The sequence below is a fragment of the Benincasa hispida genome, chromosome 7, assembly GCF_009727055.1.
Source record: "Benincasa hispida cultivar B227 chromosome 7, ASM972705v1, whole genome shotgun sequence".
NCBI classification, from domain to species: domain Eukaryota; kingdom Viridiplantae; phylum Streptophyta; class Magnoliopsida; order Cucurbitales; family Cucurbitaceae; genus Benincasa; species Benincasa hispida.
Window position 1 is genome coordinate 50,676,581 of NC_052355.1, and position 21,190 is coordinate 50,697,770.

Here is a 21,190-nt window from a genome sequence, read left to right on the forward strand (position 1 = left end):
ACACATTCATCTTTATATATTTAAACCATATTTAAATATAAATTCTCCTATTTTATTTAATTCTCAAATTAAACACATAACTATATCTCATATAATTACTAATTCCCTTAATTCTAATTGGAACGTTTCAAATTAACTTATCACGTTATTCTAGAGCTAGTCCGTTACGAGCTAGTAGGGGACCTCGTGGACCTACAGATCATAGACTCCAACGATCTGAGATTAATTGGCTAAACTCATTAGACCAGACTAATCCCCATTCGTTAACTAATGGAATGAGTCAGTCCACTAAAACCCATAGTTGCACTCCCTATTATGTCCACATGATTTAACCATAATTAGCAAGTCGACCCTTCACAGGTTGTTCGTAATAACGGCTAGATCAAATATCTGTTTTACCGCCGAGATTATGTCTTATTCCTTAAGTTCCTACTGATCCTCTAATGAACAACTGGCTTGTGATCTAATCACTAAACCAAACTCTCTCAGCCCAATGAGAAGGTGGGGCCCCTTGTTCAAGACCTGGATTCAGTACTTGAGAGAACAACCTTTCTTCAATCCCTAAATCGGGTAGGCATGAACTCCGTCTTGCACCCTATGTCTCCAACTATCTATTAGGTCTTATCTCTAAAATTGGAGTCTTATTGAGCCGACGCTGTTGAGCCAACCTCGCCTATGCAAATCTAAGGGTAATCTTGAATAAAGAGGAGTTCATAGTTAGCACAGGATTAAGATCGAGTTACCTAGGTCATCTAGGTGAAATAGTCAATCTTACACAGTAAACAACGTTATAAAGTAAGAGTGACATATTTCTTGGTCCGATCTTATGAAAACTCATTGCATAGGATGCCCCTACTCCTCATGTCATAACATGTACGAATTAGGATCACATCGTATGTATCGCTTTACAACTCTTTGTAACAACTACAAAGTAGGCCGCATCCAATAGTGTTACCAGAATAAGGTACCCAACCTTATTCATGTACCATAGATCATTTTAACTATTTATTCAAACTTGATCCACTCTTATAACTCCACATAAAATTCAAGTACTCATGCAATAGTCAAAGGTCTTAGTTTATTAGATTTAGACTTTCATACAATTTACGAAATCAATAATAAGTATATTAATTATAGAAAATGTTTATCATTTTACAAACTACGAGTTTTAAAACATAAAACCCAACAGATATTATGAAATGAAATATATGAGGGATATTGTGATGGATCAACAAATCAATTCTCTTAAGGAGCTAGTATGATATGAGTTATTTAACACTCAGTTGTTTATGTATATCATGCATACACACGAATATAAGAATAATTTTTTCCTCTTTTTTATAGTTTATTAGAAGGAAGACATATTCCCAAGAAGAGATTGATGAAGTTAACAATGAATGGGGACATCTCAACAATACATAATTGTACAAAAATGATGTCCAGTAATTTGAATTTATGACTAACTTAGTTTGTATTACATTTGAACGTTAATGTTTTTATGTATCTTTTATGTATTAAAATTTAAATAAGTTATAGTTTATAAAATTTGTATTTGAATGAGTGGAAGCTTTAGATTAATTAATTTTAATTTGAAAAAAAACTATTCCCAATGTGATTGTGGTCCATTATTGTATAAACTACAACACACCTCAAGTGAAGCCTATTGTTAAAAAGTCATATAAAATGTTGTGGATCTACATTAACTATGGTAAATAATACAGGTCTTGGTTGATATAAGTGTGGTTTATCAATAAAAATCATGGTTAAATGACTAATGTGAACCGTGGAGTATATACAACTATAAACCATAGCTAAGGTTAACTACGGTCTATAATATAAACCATGCTTAACGTTTTTCGTGGTCTATGACAATATAAACCATGACTAACGTTAACTGTGGTCTATAATATAGACCATGCCTAATGCCAGCCCTAGTATATACTATAGACTATGGCTAACGTCAGTCGTTGTCTATGTCCAAATAGGCTACGGTTGAAATTCAACGTGATATGTAATATAGATTACGATTAATGTTAACTATGGTCTATATTATAGACCATGTCTAACATCAGTTGTGGTCTATGGTCATATAAACCATGGTTGATGTTATGTGTGATCTATAATATAGCCCACAGTTAACGTTAACCATTGTCTATCCTATAGGCTATGTCGAAATAGACCACGGTCATAAAATCGTGGTCTAATCTTATAAAAATGGTCATATGACCATAGTCAATATTAAAATTTATAGTAGTATTTTTAGAAATCGAATGGTTCAGTCTTATACATATACGAAGAAGGTAATCAAAAAAGGAAGGAAGATGAGTTCCGGAAAAAATCCCTTTATTGTACAAACCACAAAATTGTTCACAAATAATTTATATTTTTCTTTAGTTTAAAATTGTAAAATGTAGATAAATTATTTTGGTTAGTAGTCCATGCATTTTGGAGTTCATGTCTAATATAATTCCAATCTTTCGATTTTGGATCAGTCAATTTTAAAGAAATATTGAAGGGTAAAACATCTATTAGATTTAAAATTGAAAGCCTTATTCGATACAAGATTGAAAATTTAAAGACTTATTTGATATTTTTTAAAGTTTAGTAATTTATTAGACATAAACTTAAAAAGTCGACAAGTAAGAATTTAGGTCTCGTTTGATAACTATTTCATTTTTTGTTTTTGGTTTTTGAAAATTGAGTCTCGTCCGCATTTTTTTACCATTATTAGCATCTTTTTTAAATACAATAGTTGAATTTTTAGCCAAATTTTAAAAATAAATAAGTAAATTAAATAAATAAATATTAAAAAACTACCTTATTTTAGTTTTCAAATTTTAGCTTGATTTTTTAAACCATTACTAAAAAGTACTTAACAAATAAAGAAATTTGAAGATATAAGTAGTATCTATTGAGTCAACTTTCAAAAACAAAAACTCAAAAGTCAAACCTTTACCAAAGAGAGCCTTAGTAGTTTAACCCATCATTTTGTTGTCTTATTTGATTGTTTTTACCTACAAAATTAATTCTCTCTCTTCTATAAGATCCACCTGCTTTCAAACAGCCATTCTCATCTTCTCAACTCCATGGATTTCTCAAAACAATGGCTGCTTCTTTACTGTTTCTTCAATTGTTTTGGTATTCTTCAATCTTTTACCTTCTTAGTCCCTTTGAATTGAAATCCATGAAGTTCCCTCACATTTTCTTCCAAAACCCACCATTAATTCAAGATTTTGCTTTCTTATCTCTATTTATCTTAAATGAAGCTCTTGCACTGCCCTAACTGTTATTTCTTGAAAAAAAATAAAATAAAATAAAAACCATTGCTACAAAATGAGAATCAACAGAGAAATCTATGGTCTACCTAATTATAGTATTCTGGTGTACCTTTTTGTTCTATACTTTATTAGAGCTTATGTTGATGTATTTGAAATGGTGTTTCACTGTGGTTTATGGCTTAACTCCACACAGTGATATTCTTTTGTGCTACGATTTGCCTTGGCAAGCTCATCATCTGAAATTTGATATTAGTTCTACTATAATACTTTCTTGATTGAACAATATGACCATTTTATACATCATGAGCAAGCATAAGCATATTTGAATGTAATTCACAAGATAGCACAAGATTTACTTTGAGAGACTTGACAAAAAATGAAAACATGAAATAATGTTGTTTGAGAACAAATATATATTTAAAAAATAAATGGTGATATTGTTCAATTCAAAGAAAGGTATGAAGGATTAATATCATATTCAAATAGTGAAGTTGTTAGGCACTAGAAAATGTCATTGAATAGAGTTAGTGATTGAAACAAGTCAAACCCCATCATAAAATACCATATCAAATACATCAATAGAAGCTCTAGATGAAAATTTTGACAGAGTAATTGGTTCATAAGGTGAAATGTTCAAAACTCATGTAACGTTATTTACTCTCAAATTAATATTAATTTCTACTTGTCGGGTCTTCTACATATTTCAAGTTTACAAGTGAAGAGAGTGTTGAAATATTTATATAATTAAATTTACCATAACTTAAATGTTTGGTCAATAACTTAAATGTTTGGTGAATCGTGATTTATGCCTTTGTAAATTGATTTTTTGTTATATCTTTTTATGCTAAATTTTAGGATGATAGTCGGTTTGATTGTCACTTTTGGGCCAACCAAGAACGAAACAAAACCGTTGGTTTTACCAAGAATGGATCGAACCAATGTCCAATAAAGAACAAAATATTTATTTTGTTCGATTTATTATCGGTTTGGTTCTCGATTCTCGATATTTTCCTTTTTTCTTTCAAATTTTTATTTTTTTTTTCCACTTTTGTTATAATTGGTTCTTTTTACTAATTTTAAATTAAAATTTGGTCTATTTCTTTTTTATAACTTGGAATTTAATATTTTTGTTTTTTTCTTGGCACTTTTTAGGTAAGAAACATGCAAGCACCATAATAATGGGTATTTTTTTCTATACGGTCAATATATATGCAATATAATAATTAAAATAAGATACCTTATATTAGAGGTTATTTTAAGAGTATATATATACCCTCAATTCGGTTTTGATTGATTTTTCAAATAAAAAAATGATATGAATCAATATTATTTGGTTTTCTAAATACAAATTAATATGTCCAATTTCATACTAAAAAACCAAATCCAAATCATTAAATTGATTTGGATAGGTTTAGTTTTTCAGTTTTTCGGTTTTAATAATTACTGTATGGCTTGGGCAACAGAAGAAGGTTCAAATTGGATCAGTGATCAATTTCTAGTCATGAAACACCAGGTTGATTTGGAATTTACCACTTTTCTCAAGTTCTTCCCCTCCTTATTTTAATTTCTACTCTTAAATAGCTTTAATTTTGGGTGAAAAATTGATATTATCTGAATTAATTAGAAAAAGTTATTGATATTATAAATATCATAAAAATAGATTTCTAATGCTTAGTAAAGTGATGTATCCACTACTATAAAAATTGGATTACTTGACATTTTTTCAATGTCAAGTAGAGGGTATACTTGACGCTAATAAAAGCGTTGTCTATTTGACTGTCAAGTATAACGTCATAACTTGATATTGTAAAAACGTCAAGAGAAATATTTCTTAATACAATTTCCGTGTCAAGAAATATAATACACTTGACACTAATGACATGTCAAGTGTACTAATTCTTGACACTTATTATTATGATTACTCTTGACATTTTTTATTTGTCAAATATATTTTTATCTTGACACGAAATAATGGACAAATAATCTAATTCTTGATACATTTCCAATGTCATCTATGCTTTTTTTCCAAATCAAACATTCAAATTTAATTTCTTTTTCTCATTTCCTATATTACATTTGTTACAATAAGACAATTTCATCAACTAAAATAAATCGTTGCACATATTTCAGGTCTACATATCAACCCAATATATCCAACGTAACAATTCAGAATACTAAAACAAACAATTCTTTTCTTCTATTATCTTCCATGTAAATGAACGATTCCAAAATTTACAAGACCAATCGTACAACAGTATATACTCTATTAACCCACCCTAATATATGATACTTCCAAAATTATAAGACCAATTTATATGTACTATGTATTCCAAAAATCACAAGACTAAAATTCTATCATCCACCACACATTTCTTTGAAGTATATAACCTATATTTTATGCTTTCAGATTCAGAACATCTCTCTCTTATTTTTCAATAAATTAAAAAGTTCTCCCGGCCATTTCTAGGATTGTGGTTAAATAATCACAACTTTTTTTTTCTCTACTTAACCTTTATACTTTTTATTACTTCTTAAAACTTTCAAAGCTAAAAGCTGTCTCTTATACACATCTAGATGTGTATAAGAGACAGTCCCAACACAATTCTACATTGGAACAAAACAGGAAAAGGTAGAACATGAGTATAAGGTTCCGAACATGAGTATAACTAATTATACTTACCTGGGATTATAACTGTCTCTTATACACATCTAGATGTGTATAAGAGACAGACATTCGACAGTTCCCATTTATAAAGGACACTACAATACAAAGCCAATAATTAATACATATCATACCTGTCTCTTATACACATCTAGATGTGTATAAGAGACAGACTTTCGACAGTTCCCATTTATAAAGGACACTACAATACAAAGCCAATAATTAATACATATCATACAGATGCATAAGAGCTGTCTCTTATACACATCTAGATGTGTATAAGAGACAGTTCAAGTACAATGATCCCAACACAATTCTACATTAGAACAAAACAGGAAAAGGTAGAACATGAGTATAAGGTTCCGAACATGAGTATAACTAATTATACTTACCTAGGATTATAAGGAGCATAAATTTATATTCTTCTGCTTAACTAATTATACTTACCTGGGATTATAAGGAGCATAAATTTATATTCTTCTGTTTTTCCTCACCATTCTGGTCACTGGAAAAATCTTCTTGAACGAGGGCTCCTCCCTCATTCTAGATTAAGCAGACAATATTGAACCCAAACATTGAAAATTTTCCTTTTTATATCTGCATACTAACTGGCTAGCACTAGATGCTATAGAATCAATTCACCATCTTGTGAATCACCATATATATTTTGTTATGTGTTCCAATATATATATTGTGATGCCATCAAGCCAAGCAAATAAATAAATCCAAGCATCGTCGTCAACTGTCTAAATTATCAAACTTCCAAGAATGAATTGTTTACTGTAGATTGATAAAAGATCAGCCTAACCTTTAGTTTCTCTTCTTCTTATGCTGCTTGCCCAATTTTGATCTCCTTTGCTTGAACAGATGTAGGTACAGTTTCAAGAACAATAATGGGTAGACAAGAAGCAGAATCTGAACAACAATATTAGAGAATGCATAGACATGTAAAGAATTTTGGTCATAATTAATAGCGAGTGTGAAGAAAAAGAATGAAAATATTTGCAATACCAAATTTGGAGTTATATAGACTCCGTAGGTCCATTTGCAGTTCAAATTAGTTTATTTTTTGTAATCAGTTAAGAGGTTCCTCATTGTCAAAGATGTTATTTCTTTGTCGGTTCTTTTTATATTTGGTGATTCATCAATTTAGTTAGTTTTGAGGGAGATTTCAATTTTGAGATTTAATGAAGTTTTGTGGGATTTTATACTTTACAAATAGGTCATGTTTGGTTATTGTAAAATTTGGAGTCAGAATTAGACAAATAGAAAAAAAAATTGAACTATCTATATGGGGAAAAAAAAAACAATGTATTAACTTACATTCTAACAACTATCATTAGCCTATTAAAATACCAAACTATTTTGCAGAATGCTATGAGAAACTATTTGAGAGAAATGCATGTCAGGTACCAAAATCTTAACATCAAGAGGAAAGGAACAAGAATCAGCTCTACTGAGTTCTTATGGCCGTCTTAAACATCTCCTCTAGAAAATTAAGAAGACTAATCGTCAGTAAATGAAAGAGGAAGAAGAAGATGAAGATGAAGAAAAAGGGGCTATTTGTTTTCCCACTTCAGTCTAGATTAACAGGAACTCTATATTCATATCAATGGCTGAACATAGCTCGAGAAAAAGAATGGGATGTCTGCCTAGATACATGTGCATTGGGGCCAAAAGACATGGAAACTTTAGGCCTCTCTCTCTTCAAGCCTGAATTTCTAATTTCTTCTTTCTATAAAGTTTTTGGCGAAAACCCATCAGGATTTGGCTGTTTGTTCATCAAGAAATCCAATGTTTCATTCATGGAGAGTTTAATAACCTCACCAGCAAACATTGGCGTTATAAGCGTTATCTCAACATCACCATTATTTCCATTTCCAGAAGAACCAGAAACTCAACAGATTTCAAAACCCAGCATAGAAATTCAAAATTTAGCTATATCAGAGTCGCGAAATTCACCTGAAATCATGAAAGCCACAGAAATCGAAGAGGAAGAACTCTCATTCACAGGAATCGTCCAATTGGCAACGCCCTTCGAATCCACTCGATCAACAAACACAGAAATGAACTCAAACCTGGAATGCAGAGGCTTGGATCACGCAGATTCAGTAGTTCTAAGACTGATAAACATTAGAGGAAGATACTTGATCAATTGGCTCACAAATGCATTGATGAATCTTCAACACCCAAATCCAGAAGGAGGAATTGCTAAAGCCCTAGTGAGAATCTATGGCCCCAAAATCGAAATTAATCGAGGACCCGCGGTGGCATTCAACGTATGCGACGGTGGTTGTTAGGTTGGGCAGATGATGGTGCTGCAGACGAGGACGACGAGAGTTAGGGTGAGAGACACGAGAGATAGACGGTGTTCTTCGATTTTGTTAGGGCTGAGAGAAATGATAAATTGGGTGAGAGATAATTTGAAATTAGTTTTGAGAAAGAGAGGGAATTGAAATTTTGGAAGGAAATTTGAAAACCAATTTTGCAAAAAGAGAGGGAAGTGAAACGTAAGGGTGGCTAGACCGGTTGAACAGAGCACGAAGAAACGATCGAAGCAAAGAGTGGGAAAAGACAAGCGGTGCAATGGGCTTCACACGAATGGCTAGGGTTTGAAAAATCAGATATTTTATTTGAAAAAATATAATTAGGCATTTTTTTATATTTTACTTGACATAAAAAAAAATATCAAGTAAGAGCTTCTTATACTTGACACGTGAAACGTGTCAAGTAAAACCTTATATTACCTGACATGAAAAACGTGTCAAGTAAATATTCGCATGAAAATATCTGAAATATTCTGTCATTCTACGCTTTTTAACCCTTCTACTTGACATTTCTTATCCAAAATCACATTATTTGATGTTTTTTCCAAAGAAACATCAAGTAATTAAAAACTACAAGTGTCATGTAATGTAGATTTTGTAGTAGTGATCATTTTTCATATTGTTTATGTGCCCTGTAATAATTTATGCTTACTGCTCATGTAAGTCCACATCCTACTTGTCACTTTGTCTATAAATAGTGGCATTTGGTGGATCTCAATATAATGCACATGGTGAGAAATCCATTTCAAAATTCCATTAATTTTCATATTCCATTTTGTAATTTTAGTTATTTTATGATTTTAATTATTTTATTTTAGATTATATTTTATAATTTATTATTATTATATAAATATATTATTATATTATATTTCTCCATATATGTGTTCCCATCATGCACCTCAATTTCACAACACAATATCAACACGAACTCCTATCGTTTTCCCCGCTAAAGGTAGGTCCTAAAGGTATGTCGATTTTTTCTCTTCGTTATCATTAATAAATTTAATGTTATTTTGCATATTCAGTATCTATTAAATTTATAACATAAGTATAATATTTTATGATAGCATTGTCATGACAAATCTCACAAAATTAAAATTTGTCGCCCTTGATATTAACGACAATAATGATTTGTCATGGGCACTTGATGTCGAAATCCACCTAGATGCTATGAATCTTGAGGAGACTATTAAAGAAGGAAATATGACATCTAGCCAAGACAAAGCAAAAGCTATGATTTTTCTTCATCATCATCTACACAAGGGATTGAAAATGGAGTTTCTTACAATAAAAGATCCCCGTATCTTGAAGAAAATTTTGAAAGAGAGGTATGATCATCAAAAACAATTATTCTTTCTAAAAGTTTGTTATGAATGGATGCACTTGAAGTTACAAGATTTCAAATCAGTAAGTAATTACAACTTCACATTATTTAAAATCAGTTTAAAATTGTTGTTATGCGGAGAGAAAATTATTGATGATGATATGTTAGAGAAGACATTTTCTACATTTCATATCTCGAATATGCTCATGCGGCAGCAATATCGAGAGAAAGGTTTTAAATAATATTCTTAACTAATTTCATGTCTTCTCGTGGTCGAACAAAATAACGAGTTATTGATGAAGAACCACGAATCTCGACCAACTGGAACAACACCATTCCCAAAAGTGAATGTTATGAATGTTAATAATCGTGGTCAAAGTCGTGGTCAAGGTCATGACCGTGGTAGAGGAAGAAATAATTATTATTTTCGTGGTAGTCATTCTAATCATTTAAATTTCAAAAGAACCACACAAAATGATGATCACAAAGAAAAAGCTCCACAAGATAAAAGTTCAAAAAGTGTTGAAAATAAATGCTTCCAATGTAGAATGACTGGGCATTGGTCATGTACCTGTCGTACGTCGAAACACTTAGTTGACCTCCATCAAGCCTCCCCGAAGGAAAAAGAGAAAATTATGGATGCAAATTTTGCATATCAGGATAATGACATATTTTACCCATCCCACATGACAAATTTATATGTGGTGGACTTATTTAAATCTCCTGAAAATAAGATTGGCACAGTTAGTGGAACATCAAGTATTTTTTTTTACTTTGAGAATATCTAGACTTAATGTTATTGTTTTCTTTTATCTATTTTTATGTTTTTTTTAGTAACTTTTGTATATTTTAAGTATTGTTTTTCTTTTTGTAATTATTTTCTTTTAATGAAGAAACATGGATCATTTTCACATGTTGGGTATTTCAAAAATGAGTAAATGAGATCTATGTATGGCAGACTGTGCAACTACACATACAATACTTATAAATAAAAAATACTTTTTCAAATTGACAATGATGAAAGTAAAAGTAAATACAATATCAAGTTCTAGAGACTTGATCGAAGGTTTTGAAAAAGCAAATATTATTTTGCCTAGAGGAACAAAATTTACAATTGACAATGCATTGTTTTATAATCATCAAAGAGAAATCTTCTAAGTTTTAAAGATATACGTTGCAATGGTTATCATTTAAGACTGATAGTAAGAATAATGTAGAATATTTATATATATTATCCACTGTCTCAAATGAAAAACGTATATTGGAAGAGTTGCCTACTTTATCTTCTGAATTATATTATACTTATATATGAGTAATTGAAATATATGCAACAATGAACCTGAAGTTCATGAATCCATACATATTTACAATTTGGCATGACCGACTAGGTCATCCAGGATCTATAATGACGAGGAGAATTATTGAGAATTCAAATGGACATCCATTGAAGAGCCAGAAGATTTTTCAATCTAATGAATTATCATGTGATGTTTGCTCTCAAGGAAAATTGATGATTAGACCATCACTAGCTAAAATGGGGACTGGATCACCTGCATTTTTAGAACGAGTTCATTGTGATATATGTAGACCTATTAACCTACCAAGTGGACCATTTATATATTTTATGGTATTAATAGATGCAATTAAGATCATTCATCTTGATTATGCTGGTGAATTTACATCCCAAGCTTTTGATAATTATTGTATGTTAATTGGGATAATTGTTGAACATCCTATAGCTCATGTTCATACACAAAGCGGTTTAGCATAATCATTCATAAAACATTCACAATTATTTCAAGACCATTACTTATGAGACCTAAGCTTCCTTCATCTGTATGGGACATGTTATTTTGCATGTAGCGTCACTTGTACACATTAGGCCAGTAGCTTATCACAAGTACTCGCTATTACAATTAGCTTATGGACATGAGCCAAATATTTCCCATATGATAATTTTTTGGTGTGTATTTTAAGATGGGTCCTCAAAGGAGGTTAGGAATATATGTTGGATATGATTCTTTATCAATTATTAAATATCTTAAACCCCTAACGGGTGATATATTTACTGCACGATTTGCTGATTGTCATTTTAATGAGACAAATTTTCCAACATTAGGGGGCGGAATAAGAAATTGGAAAAAGAAATTACATGAAATGCATCGTCATTGTCTCATTTAGATCTCCATACAGATCAATGTGAACTTGAAGTTCAGAAAATAATTTATTTTTAAAATATAGCAAATCAATTACCAGATGCATTTATAGATGTAAAGAAAGTAACTAAGTCACATATACTTGCAAATGTTCCATAAAAAATTGATATCCCAACACAACAAGTTTTCGCTAATGAGTCTGGAACACGCCAGAAGCATGGTAGACTGGTGGTTTTCAAAGATAAAAATCCTCGAAAAAGAAAAAAAAAAACCTTGGTTGAGGATGTAAATACCCATGAAGAAATATTTGACATGACTAGTAAGGAAAGTGAAATACATAAAGATAATAATGAGATTTCAATAAACTATGCCATGACAGGAAAAATATGGAATCAAACTAGTGTAGTTATTGACAATGTTTTTGCATATAATGTTGCTCTTGATATTATATTTGAAAATGAGGATCTTGAACCAAAATCTGTTGAAGAATGTCGACATAGAAAAGATTGGCTTAAGTGGAAAGAAGAAATCGAGACAGAATTAAACTCACTTTCAAAACGGCAGGTTTTTGGACCAGTAGTCCGAACACCAGAAGGTGTCAAACCTGTGGGATACATATGGGTATTTGTGAGAAAAAGAAATTAAAATAACGAGGTCACAAGATATAAAGCAAGACTATTTGCACAATGTTTTTCACAAAGAACTGGTATTGATTATGATGAGCCATATTCTCTAGTGGTGGATGCTATAACACTAAGATATTTAATTGGCTTGACTATGTATAAAAGTCTGGATATACATCTTATGGATGTAGTCACGACATGTTTATATGGGTCTATTGATAATAATATTTATGTGATAATCCCATAAGGATTTAAGGTACTCGAAACATATACATCAAATTCCCGAGAATAGTATTCAATAAAATTATCGAGATCACTATATGTGTTGTATCGACACCAGTACGCAGCAAAGAAATCAGGATCCATAAGAATTATAATTCATTAATTTTGATTGAAAAGAAACATGCTAAAAACAAAGTATAATAGGTTTCATGAACATACTTTGGTCGAACCAACAAAATCTCCATTTTTAGCTGCAAAATTCTTTGAATTCATGTGTAGACAACCACAAGATCTTGTCTACTATCCTCTTGGTGCTCTAGATTGAGTTGTAGGACTCAAAATAAGCTGGAATAATATGGAGAAAATTCACTGAATAGAACCCATTGAAGAACATCTTCTTCATCCGAATTTTTCAGCAAAAATTCAGTCGGTTCTCTCATCTTTCTTCACTCCAATCTCTTCAATATATTGCAGACTATCATGCAAAGAGATGTATTGCATGGGATGCAGCTCGTGCTTGGAGTAAACCAAAGGAGAAGGTGGGTTCCTTGTAAGCTACTTGAAGATGAACTTTGAAAAACCCATTTTCAAGTTTTGTGTAATTTTCAATTTCCAAAATCCATTTTGATTTTAAAATCATATTTTATTTCTAAAATCAAAATTTATTAATTTTACAAATTAATTTCAAATTTTAGTTTTCCAATAAAATTAATAAATATTTATTTAAACAATTCTAATTAAATTAATATCTAATATTAAATTAATTTTTACACAAATTCATCTTCATATATTTAAATCATATTTAAATATATTTTCTCCAATTCCGTTTGATTCTAATTTAAACATTTCAAAATAACTTATCACACTACTCTAGAGCTAATCCATTTTCGAGTAGGGGGACCTCATGGACCTACAGATCATAGGCTCCAACGATCCGAGATTAATCGGCTAAACTCATTAGACCGATCTAACCCCCATTCGTTAACTAATGGGTCACTCCACTAAAGCCCATAGTTGAACTCCCCTCACTGTAGATATATTATGTCCACTCGATATAACCATAATTAGTAAGTTAACTCTTCACAGGTTGTTCATAATAACGACTGAGTCAAATCTCTGTTTTACCCTCGAAATTACCTCTTGTTCTTTAAGTCCCTGATTCCCTAATGAACAATTGTTTTGTGATCCAATCATAAAACTGAGTCCCTCTCATGCCAAATGAGAGGGCGGGATCCCTTGTTCAAGCCCTAGAATCAGCACTTAAGGAACAACCTTTCTACTATCCCTAAAGCCTAAAGCGGGTATGAGTGAATTTTCTCTTGCACCCTATGTCCCCAACTATCTATCCAAAACACCCACCAAACCAGAATTAAAGCTCATCAAGCAAGAGCCAATTACAAATTTAAACGGGAAATAAAAGAGAAATTAAAGGCCAAAACCCAGAAAACCATATCATTGTTTCATATTTTCATACAAAACACCCACCAAACCAGAATTAATCCGAACTGAATGTTTATAAGATACTCTGATACCAATTGTTGGATCGACATCAGCACGCAGCGGAAGAAATCAGGATCCATAAGCATTCTAATTCATTAATTTTGGTTGAAAAGAAACATGCTAAAAACAGAGTATAATGGGTTTCATGAACATACCTTGGCCGAACCAACGAAATCTCCATTTTCAGCTGCAAAATCCTCCGAATCCTTGTGTAGACCACCACAAGATCTTTCCTACTATCCTCTTGGTGCTATAGATTGAGTTGCGGGACTCAAAATAAGCTGGAATCAAAGGGAATATGGAGAAAACTCACTTAACAGAACCCATTAAAGAACACCTTCTTCATCCGAATTTTTCAGCAAAAATTCAATCGGTTCTCTCCTCTTTCTTCACTCCAATCTCTTCAATATATTGCAGACTATCATGCAAAGAGATGTGCTACATGGGATGCAACTCGTGCTTGGAGTAAACCAAAGGAGAAGGTGGGTTCCTTGTGAGCTACTTGAAAATGAACTTTGAAAAACCCATTTTCAAGTTTTGTGTAATTTTCAATTTCCAAATTTCATTTTGATTTTAAAATCATATTTTATTTCTAAAATCAAATTTTATTAGTTTTACAAATTAATTTCAAAAATTAATTTTCTAATAAAATTAACAAATAATCATTTAAACAATTTAAATAATTCTAATTAATTTACTATCTAATATTAAATTAATTTTTACACAAATTCATCCTCATATATTTAAATCATATTTAAATATATTTTCTCCAATTCCGTTTGATTCCAATTTAAACATTTCAAATTAACTTATCACACTACTCTAGAGCTAATCCATTTCTGAGCTAGTAGGGAGACCTCATGGACCTACAGATCATGGGTTCCAACGATTCGAGATTAATCGGCTAAACTCATTAGATTGATCTAACCTTCATTCGTTAACTAATGGGTCATTCCACTAAAGGCCATAGTTGAACTTCCCTCACTGTAGATATATTATGTTCACTCGATATAACCATGATTAGTAAGTTAACTCTTCACAGGTTGTTCATAATAACGACTGGGTCAAATCTCTGTTTTACCCTCGAAATTACCTCACTGATCCCCTAATGAGCAATTGTTTCGTGATCCAATCACAAAACTGAGTCCTTCTCATGCCAAATGAGAGGGTGGGATCTCTTATTCAAGCCCCATAATCAGCACTTAAGGGAACAACCTCTCTATTATCCCTAAAGCAGGAGTGAATTCCCTCTTGCACCCTATGTCTCCAGCTATTTATCCAGTCTTACCCCTGAAATGGCAGTCATATTGAGCCGACGTTGTTGAGTCATCCCTCACCTATGCAAATCTAAGGGCAACCCCAAATAAACAGGAGTTCATAGTTAGCTCAGAATTAAAGTCAAGTTACCTAGGTCATCGATTTAAAATAGTCAGTCTTAAATAGTAAACAGCGTTATAAAGGAAGAGTGACTCATTTCGTGGTCCGATTTTGTACAAACTCTTTTGTATAAGGACACCCTCACTCCTCATGTCCAACATGAACGAATTAGGATTACTTCGTTTGTAGCACTTTACAACTCCTTATAACAACTACAGAGTATGCCGCATCCAATAGTATTACCAGAATAAGGTACTTAACCTTATCCATGTGCTATAAATCATTACTCGAAACTGATCCACCTTTATGTCTCCTCACAAAGTTCAAGTACTCATCCAATAGTCAAGGGACTTTTAGTTTATTGGATTTCTATTCAAGCAATAGATTTATTCAATAACACTTTTTTTGAATTTTCAGAATAAGTTCTATTGTTTACATGCCACGAGTTTTAGGACATAAAACCCAACAATATGGATTGAAACAATCAGGACGGATGTGGTACAATCGCCTGAGTGATATTTATTGAAAGAAGGGTATCAATAATCCAATATGTCTGTGTGTTTTTATAAAGAAATCACAATCAGGATTGGCTATTATAAGTGTATATGTTGATAATTTGAATATAATTGGAACTCCTGAAGAGCTTTTAAAGACAATAGAATATCTTAAGAATGAATTTGAGATGAAAGATCTTGGAAAAATAAAATTTTGTCTTAGTTTGCAAATTGAGCATTTAGCAGATGGAATATTTATCCATCAGTCAACTTATACAGGAAAAATTTTAAAAAGATTTTATATGGACAATGTACATCTATTAAATATTCCAATGGAAGTCCGTTAATTGGATATAAAGAAAGATATATTTCGACTTCGAGAAAATAATGAAGAATTTTTTTGTCCTGAAGTACCATATCTTAGTGCAATTGGTGCAATTATGTATCTTGCTAATAATACAAGACCAGATATTACATTTTCAGTAAATTTATTAGCAAGATATAGTTACTTTCCAACAAAAAGACATTGGAACGGAATTAAGCATATACTCTGTTATCTCCGAGGAACAATCAATATAGGTTTGTTTTATTCAAATAAATCAAAATTTGATCTAGTTGATTATGCAGATTATAGATATTTATCTAATGCACACAAAGCTAAATCTCAAATAGGTTATTTGTTCACATATGGAGTAACTACTATATCATGACGATCGGTGAAACAGACCATAACGGTCACTTCCTCAAATCATACTGAAATTCTTGCAATTCACAAGGCTAGTCGAGAATGTGTATGGCTAAGGTCAATGACTCAGCACATTCGTGAAACATGTGGCTTATATTCTAACAATATTATACGAAGACAACACAACTTGCATAACCCAAATCAAAGGAGGATGTATTAAGGGAGATAGAACAAAACATATTTCACCGAAGCTTTTCTACACTCATAATCTTGAAGAAAATGGCGACATCACTTTACAACAAATTTGTTTAAAGGATAACCTGGCAGACTTATTTACAAAGGCATTACCAACCGCAGCTTTTGAAAAATCGGTGCACAACATTGGAATGCAGTGACTCAGAGATCTTAAGTGATGTTTTCGTGAGGAGAGTAAGTATATTGTATACTTTTAGGAATATGTATTATATGAAATATATACTCTTTTTCCTTCACTAAGGTTTTTTTTCCATTGGGTTTTTCCTAGTAAGGTTTTAACAAGGCATATTTCATATATAGTAAGGTTTTAACAAGACATATTTCATATATATGGGCATCTAAGGGGGAGTATTATAAATATCATAAAAATAGATGTCCAATACTTAGTGTCCCAAAAGCCATGTGTAATTTTTCATATTGTCCATGTGTCTTGTAATAATTCATCCTTGGTGTCCATGTAAGTCCACATCATACTTGTCACTTTACCTATAAATAGTGACATTTGATGGATCTCAATATAATGCACATGGGTGAGAAATCCACTTCAAAATTCCATTAATTTTCATATTCAATTTTATAATTTTAGTTATTTTATTTTGGATTATATTTTATATATTTATTATTATTATATAAATATATCTCAGATGCGGGATTACCTGTTGATGCGGTAGATGAGGTCTTTGCTTTTCCTGTTAGAGAATGAGTTGTTAGCCTTACTGAATGCGCTGAACATCTATCATTCTATAGTCAGAATGTGGGCTCTCCCGCTGTTGGTGGTTTAGTTGTAGTAAGGGTGGTAGGATTAAGATTAGGAGATTGATTGAGTGAAGTAGGGTTCGATGAAATATTAAATATAAGTAGGACATCCTTTATAAAGGAAAGTACGACAGCCAATCTAAAGTCAAGTATGCCAGAACTATTATATTATATGTTTTCCATATCTATGTTCCCGTTATGCTCCTCAATTTCACAACAATTGAGAACCAAGTTTTTCTTTTTTTTAATAATTATTGAGAACCAAGTTGGTGAAATAAACCACGAGGCTACCAATATGTGAGTAGAACTTTAGAGTAGGAATGAAAATATTGTGTAAAAACAATTTTTAATGTCCAAAACTCATTTTACTCCAAAACAAAAATAAAAATGATAAATTTTAAATCTGATTAGATAACTATTCGATTTTTTTGTTTATGGTTTTTTGAATTAGGTCTATAAACACGAGTTCCACTTGACTTTTTGGTTTAGAGTAGGTTTGAAATCTTGTTTAAATATATATATATTTATACTTTGGCTACGAATTGAATTCCTTCTTTTGAATGGATAAAACCCATTGGGAAGGTTATGAGAAAATAAAGATGATTATTAAAAAAAAAAAATTTAAAAATTTTTTTTTTTTAAAAAAAGACAACTAATTATCTTTTTTATTTTCATTTTTTGATAATATATAAGATAAAATATCAAATTTTAGATCTCGAAGTTGATAGTATAAGATAATTACAATAGGCTATGCTTTATCAAATATAACCTCACTGTTTTGATGTATTTTTTTAATTATATTTTTTTAGATAAATTTGCTATTTACATTTTCTAAAAGAACAATTTTTAATAAAGAAATAAAACAAAATTGTAAAACTACCCACAATGCTTAACTATCTTGTTCATGTCAATTAATCAATCATCCTCTATACATATGGATCTTTAACGTTAAAGCTATTAAATATTCTAAAGAGAGACACTTAGGTACAATCTAGTCTCATGTTTTCCTTCTTTTAGCCACATAAAAAGATATTTTTTTTAATTATCAGTTTATTTTTTAAAAAAATAATAACACGTGTCAATTTTTAATTAAGAATTGCATAAGTATTGAAATTTGAGATTTTTCTTCATTAAATTTTAATTTTTAAGTTTCTTAAATTTATTGTTATATTAATTTTCAGTTTGATGTCAATCTAAAATTTAAGTTGTTTGTCATTTTTAAATTTTGGTTTTTTTTTTTTTTTTTTTTTTTTTTTTTTAATATTGTTTTAAGTTATAAATTAGTATTATTAATTGGGTTCATATCCTTGTCTTATATAAGGGTGAGCTACCATGTATTGTAAGTGTTACAAATCACATTTTATGTACCACCATTTTAAATATCACAATTTTGTGTACCACATTTTGAATATCACATTTTGTGTATCACAATTTTAGTATCGCATTTGTTGTATCACATTTCTTATACAACATTCTGTGTATCACCATTTTTTTCCTACTTCAATAAGAAGTTTGAACTTCACTCTCATTTTCATTCTTTTTCTCATTGTTTGACATACATTGAGATATTGATTTACTTCTGCAACATTTATTCTTCCATCAATTTCATTTTCTTAAAGTAACATTACAGCTAATTTGATTTTTGCAACAAAAAGATATGGGTGCAGTCTGATTGCATCTAAGTTTTTCCTATTTTAAATGCACAAATGATATTGTTATAATAAAACTCGAGTTTTTACCAATTAACCCAAATTTGTAACTCTAAATTAGAAAACTAGAGAATTAATCATCAGAACATTTAGTTTTTAGATCAATGTTATGATTCTATCTCATTTAAAAAAAAACCAAAAAAATGAGGTAAAGAATTGGAGTTTAATAATACCAATGAGGATTTTAGTGCAACAGCACTTACATTTCAAGGATATTTTGTAATTTATAATGTTTAATGACAACTCTTTAGTAAAGTTTAAGAGACTGATTGTTGAAATTGAAAATTAAAAGATGAGAATGTAATTTCTTACAGTTTTTTTTTTTTTTTTTTTTAAGGGACAAATTAAAAGGAAAATTTACAGAACAAACTAATGGTAGCAATTTTTGTTCCCTCTCTATTATCTGCTCAACTCTTATTTGTGGATGAGTTTTTACTCAAAGTTTCTCTTTTGAGTTTTCAACTATTCAAATACTAAAATAAAGTTAAAAATGACCCTCAATTCTAAAGTATGGTAGACTAAAAATATGTGCATTTTACTTATCTAACATGACATTTGATAACATAATAGTACGGACCACGTTATGGAATAATTATTGACGTTTAACTATCATATAAAATAATATGTACATTTTACTAGTCTAACCATCATATTTGATGACATAATTACACGAATCACGTTATGGAATAATTATTGATGTCCAGCTTTCATATGGAATAATGTGTACATTTTACTAGTCTAACTACCTCATCGAATAATTATTGACATGGTATAACTTTTTCCCTTCTAACTAAATGCATGAGACTTTTCTTCCACACCAAATTTATTTTCTATCACTATTGATGTCCAATCCAGTTTGGTTTATTAAGGTATTTTTCTATTTACCTGACTTAATTACCTTTAATGATGTTGATGTGTATTAATTAGAGTTAAGTCAAAGGTCAAAAAAAATATATAAATGGGGATTAATTTTTTAATAAACGAAAATGTCTTCTAAGTTTTTAGCCACGAAGCCCTTTGAAAATGGAAGAAGCAATCCATTATTAATTTATAATTAACTAATTAAACGTAAATTAAACATAAAACGTGGCAAAATTATAATTAAAAATATTCTTTTTGTATGAAAAGATGAATCAAATGCCAAATAATTCATAATGCGGAAATCAATCATTCCAGTTTGTAAAAGAAAAAATAATAATAATTAGTGCTGACACGTGTTTTTTGAATTGGATGTGAATCCAATTTATTTATTTATTTATACGGATCAGAGTACAAGTTGTAACTATTTACGGTAGCTTTTAAAATAAATAATTATTACCTAATTATAAATTTTTAGTTCTACTTCTACTACATTTTAAAAAATATTTTAAATTATTTTTTTGACTAGTAATTGGACCAAAACTACCCTAGAGTGATTCCAACTTGCAAGTGATTTCTTTTAATATCTTATAAATAGAGAAGAAAAAATATTTAATTTGAAAATAAATTGTAATCGTTTTACCTAATTTAAATTTCAATTTTTCAAAGAAAAATGAAAAACACAGGGTCAAATGGCCATTCTACCAACCCAGAATAGTTTTCTCTTCCCAGAGACTATCAATATTTTAACCATTTCAAAAGTAATACATTCCATTAGGCTTGTGTAGCGGTCGGTCGAAATTGATTTTTCGATCAAATCATTACTGAACTGACTATGATTGATTTAGTAAATCGTCGAAGAATACAAACTGATTGTTGGTCGATCAGTTCTTATTGGTTTTATTCTTTAAAAAAAATTATTAACAATTATCGGTTTGGATTTTTTCCCAAACCAACATTGACT

The 21,190-nt window shown here is 30.5% G+C and overlaps 1 protein-coding gene across 1 annotated transcript; it reads left to right on the forward strand.

Moving 5' to 3' along the window:
- Positions 1–6,235: 6,235 nt before the first annotated feature.
- On the forward strand, positions 6,236–8,537 carry LOC120080802. The gene has a single exon (XM_039035443.1). It carries the CDS (start codon positions 7,479–7,481, stop codon positions 8,238–8,240), a length of 762 nt encoding a protein of 253 aa, XP_038891371.1. The 5' UTR covers positions 6,236–7,478; the 3' UTR covers positions 8,241–8,537.
- Positions 8,538–21,190: the final 12,653 nt, after the last annotated feature.

Excerpts from the sequence above, each read along its gene's own strand:
- LOC120080802 (XM_039035443.1), top strand. The coding sequence starts at position 7,479 with ATGAAGATGAAGAAAAAGGGGCTATTTGTTTTCCCACTTCAGTCTAGA.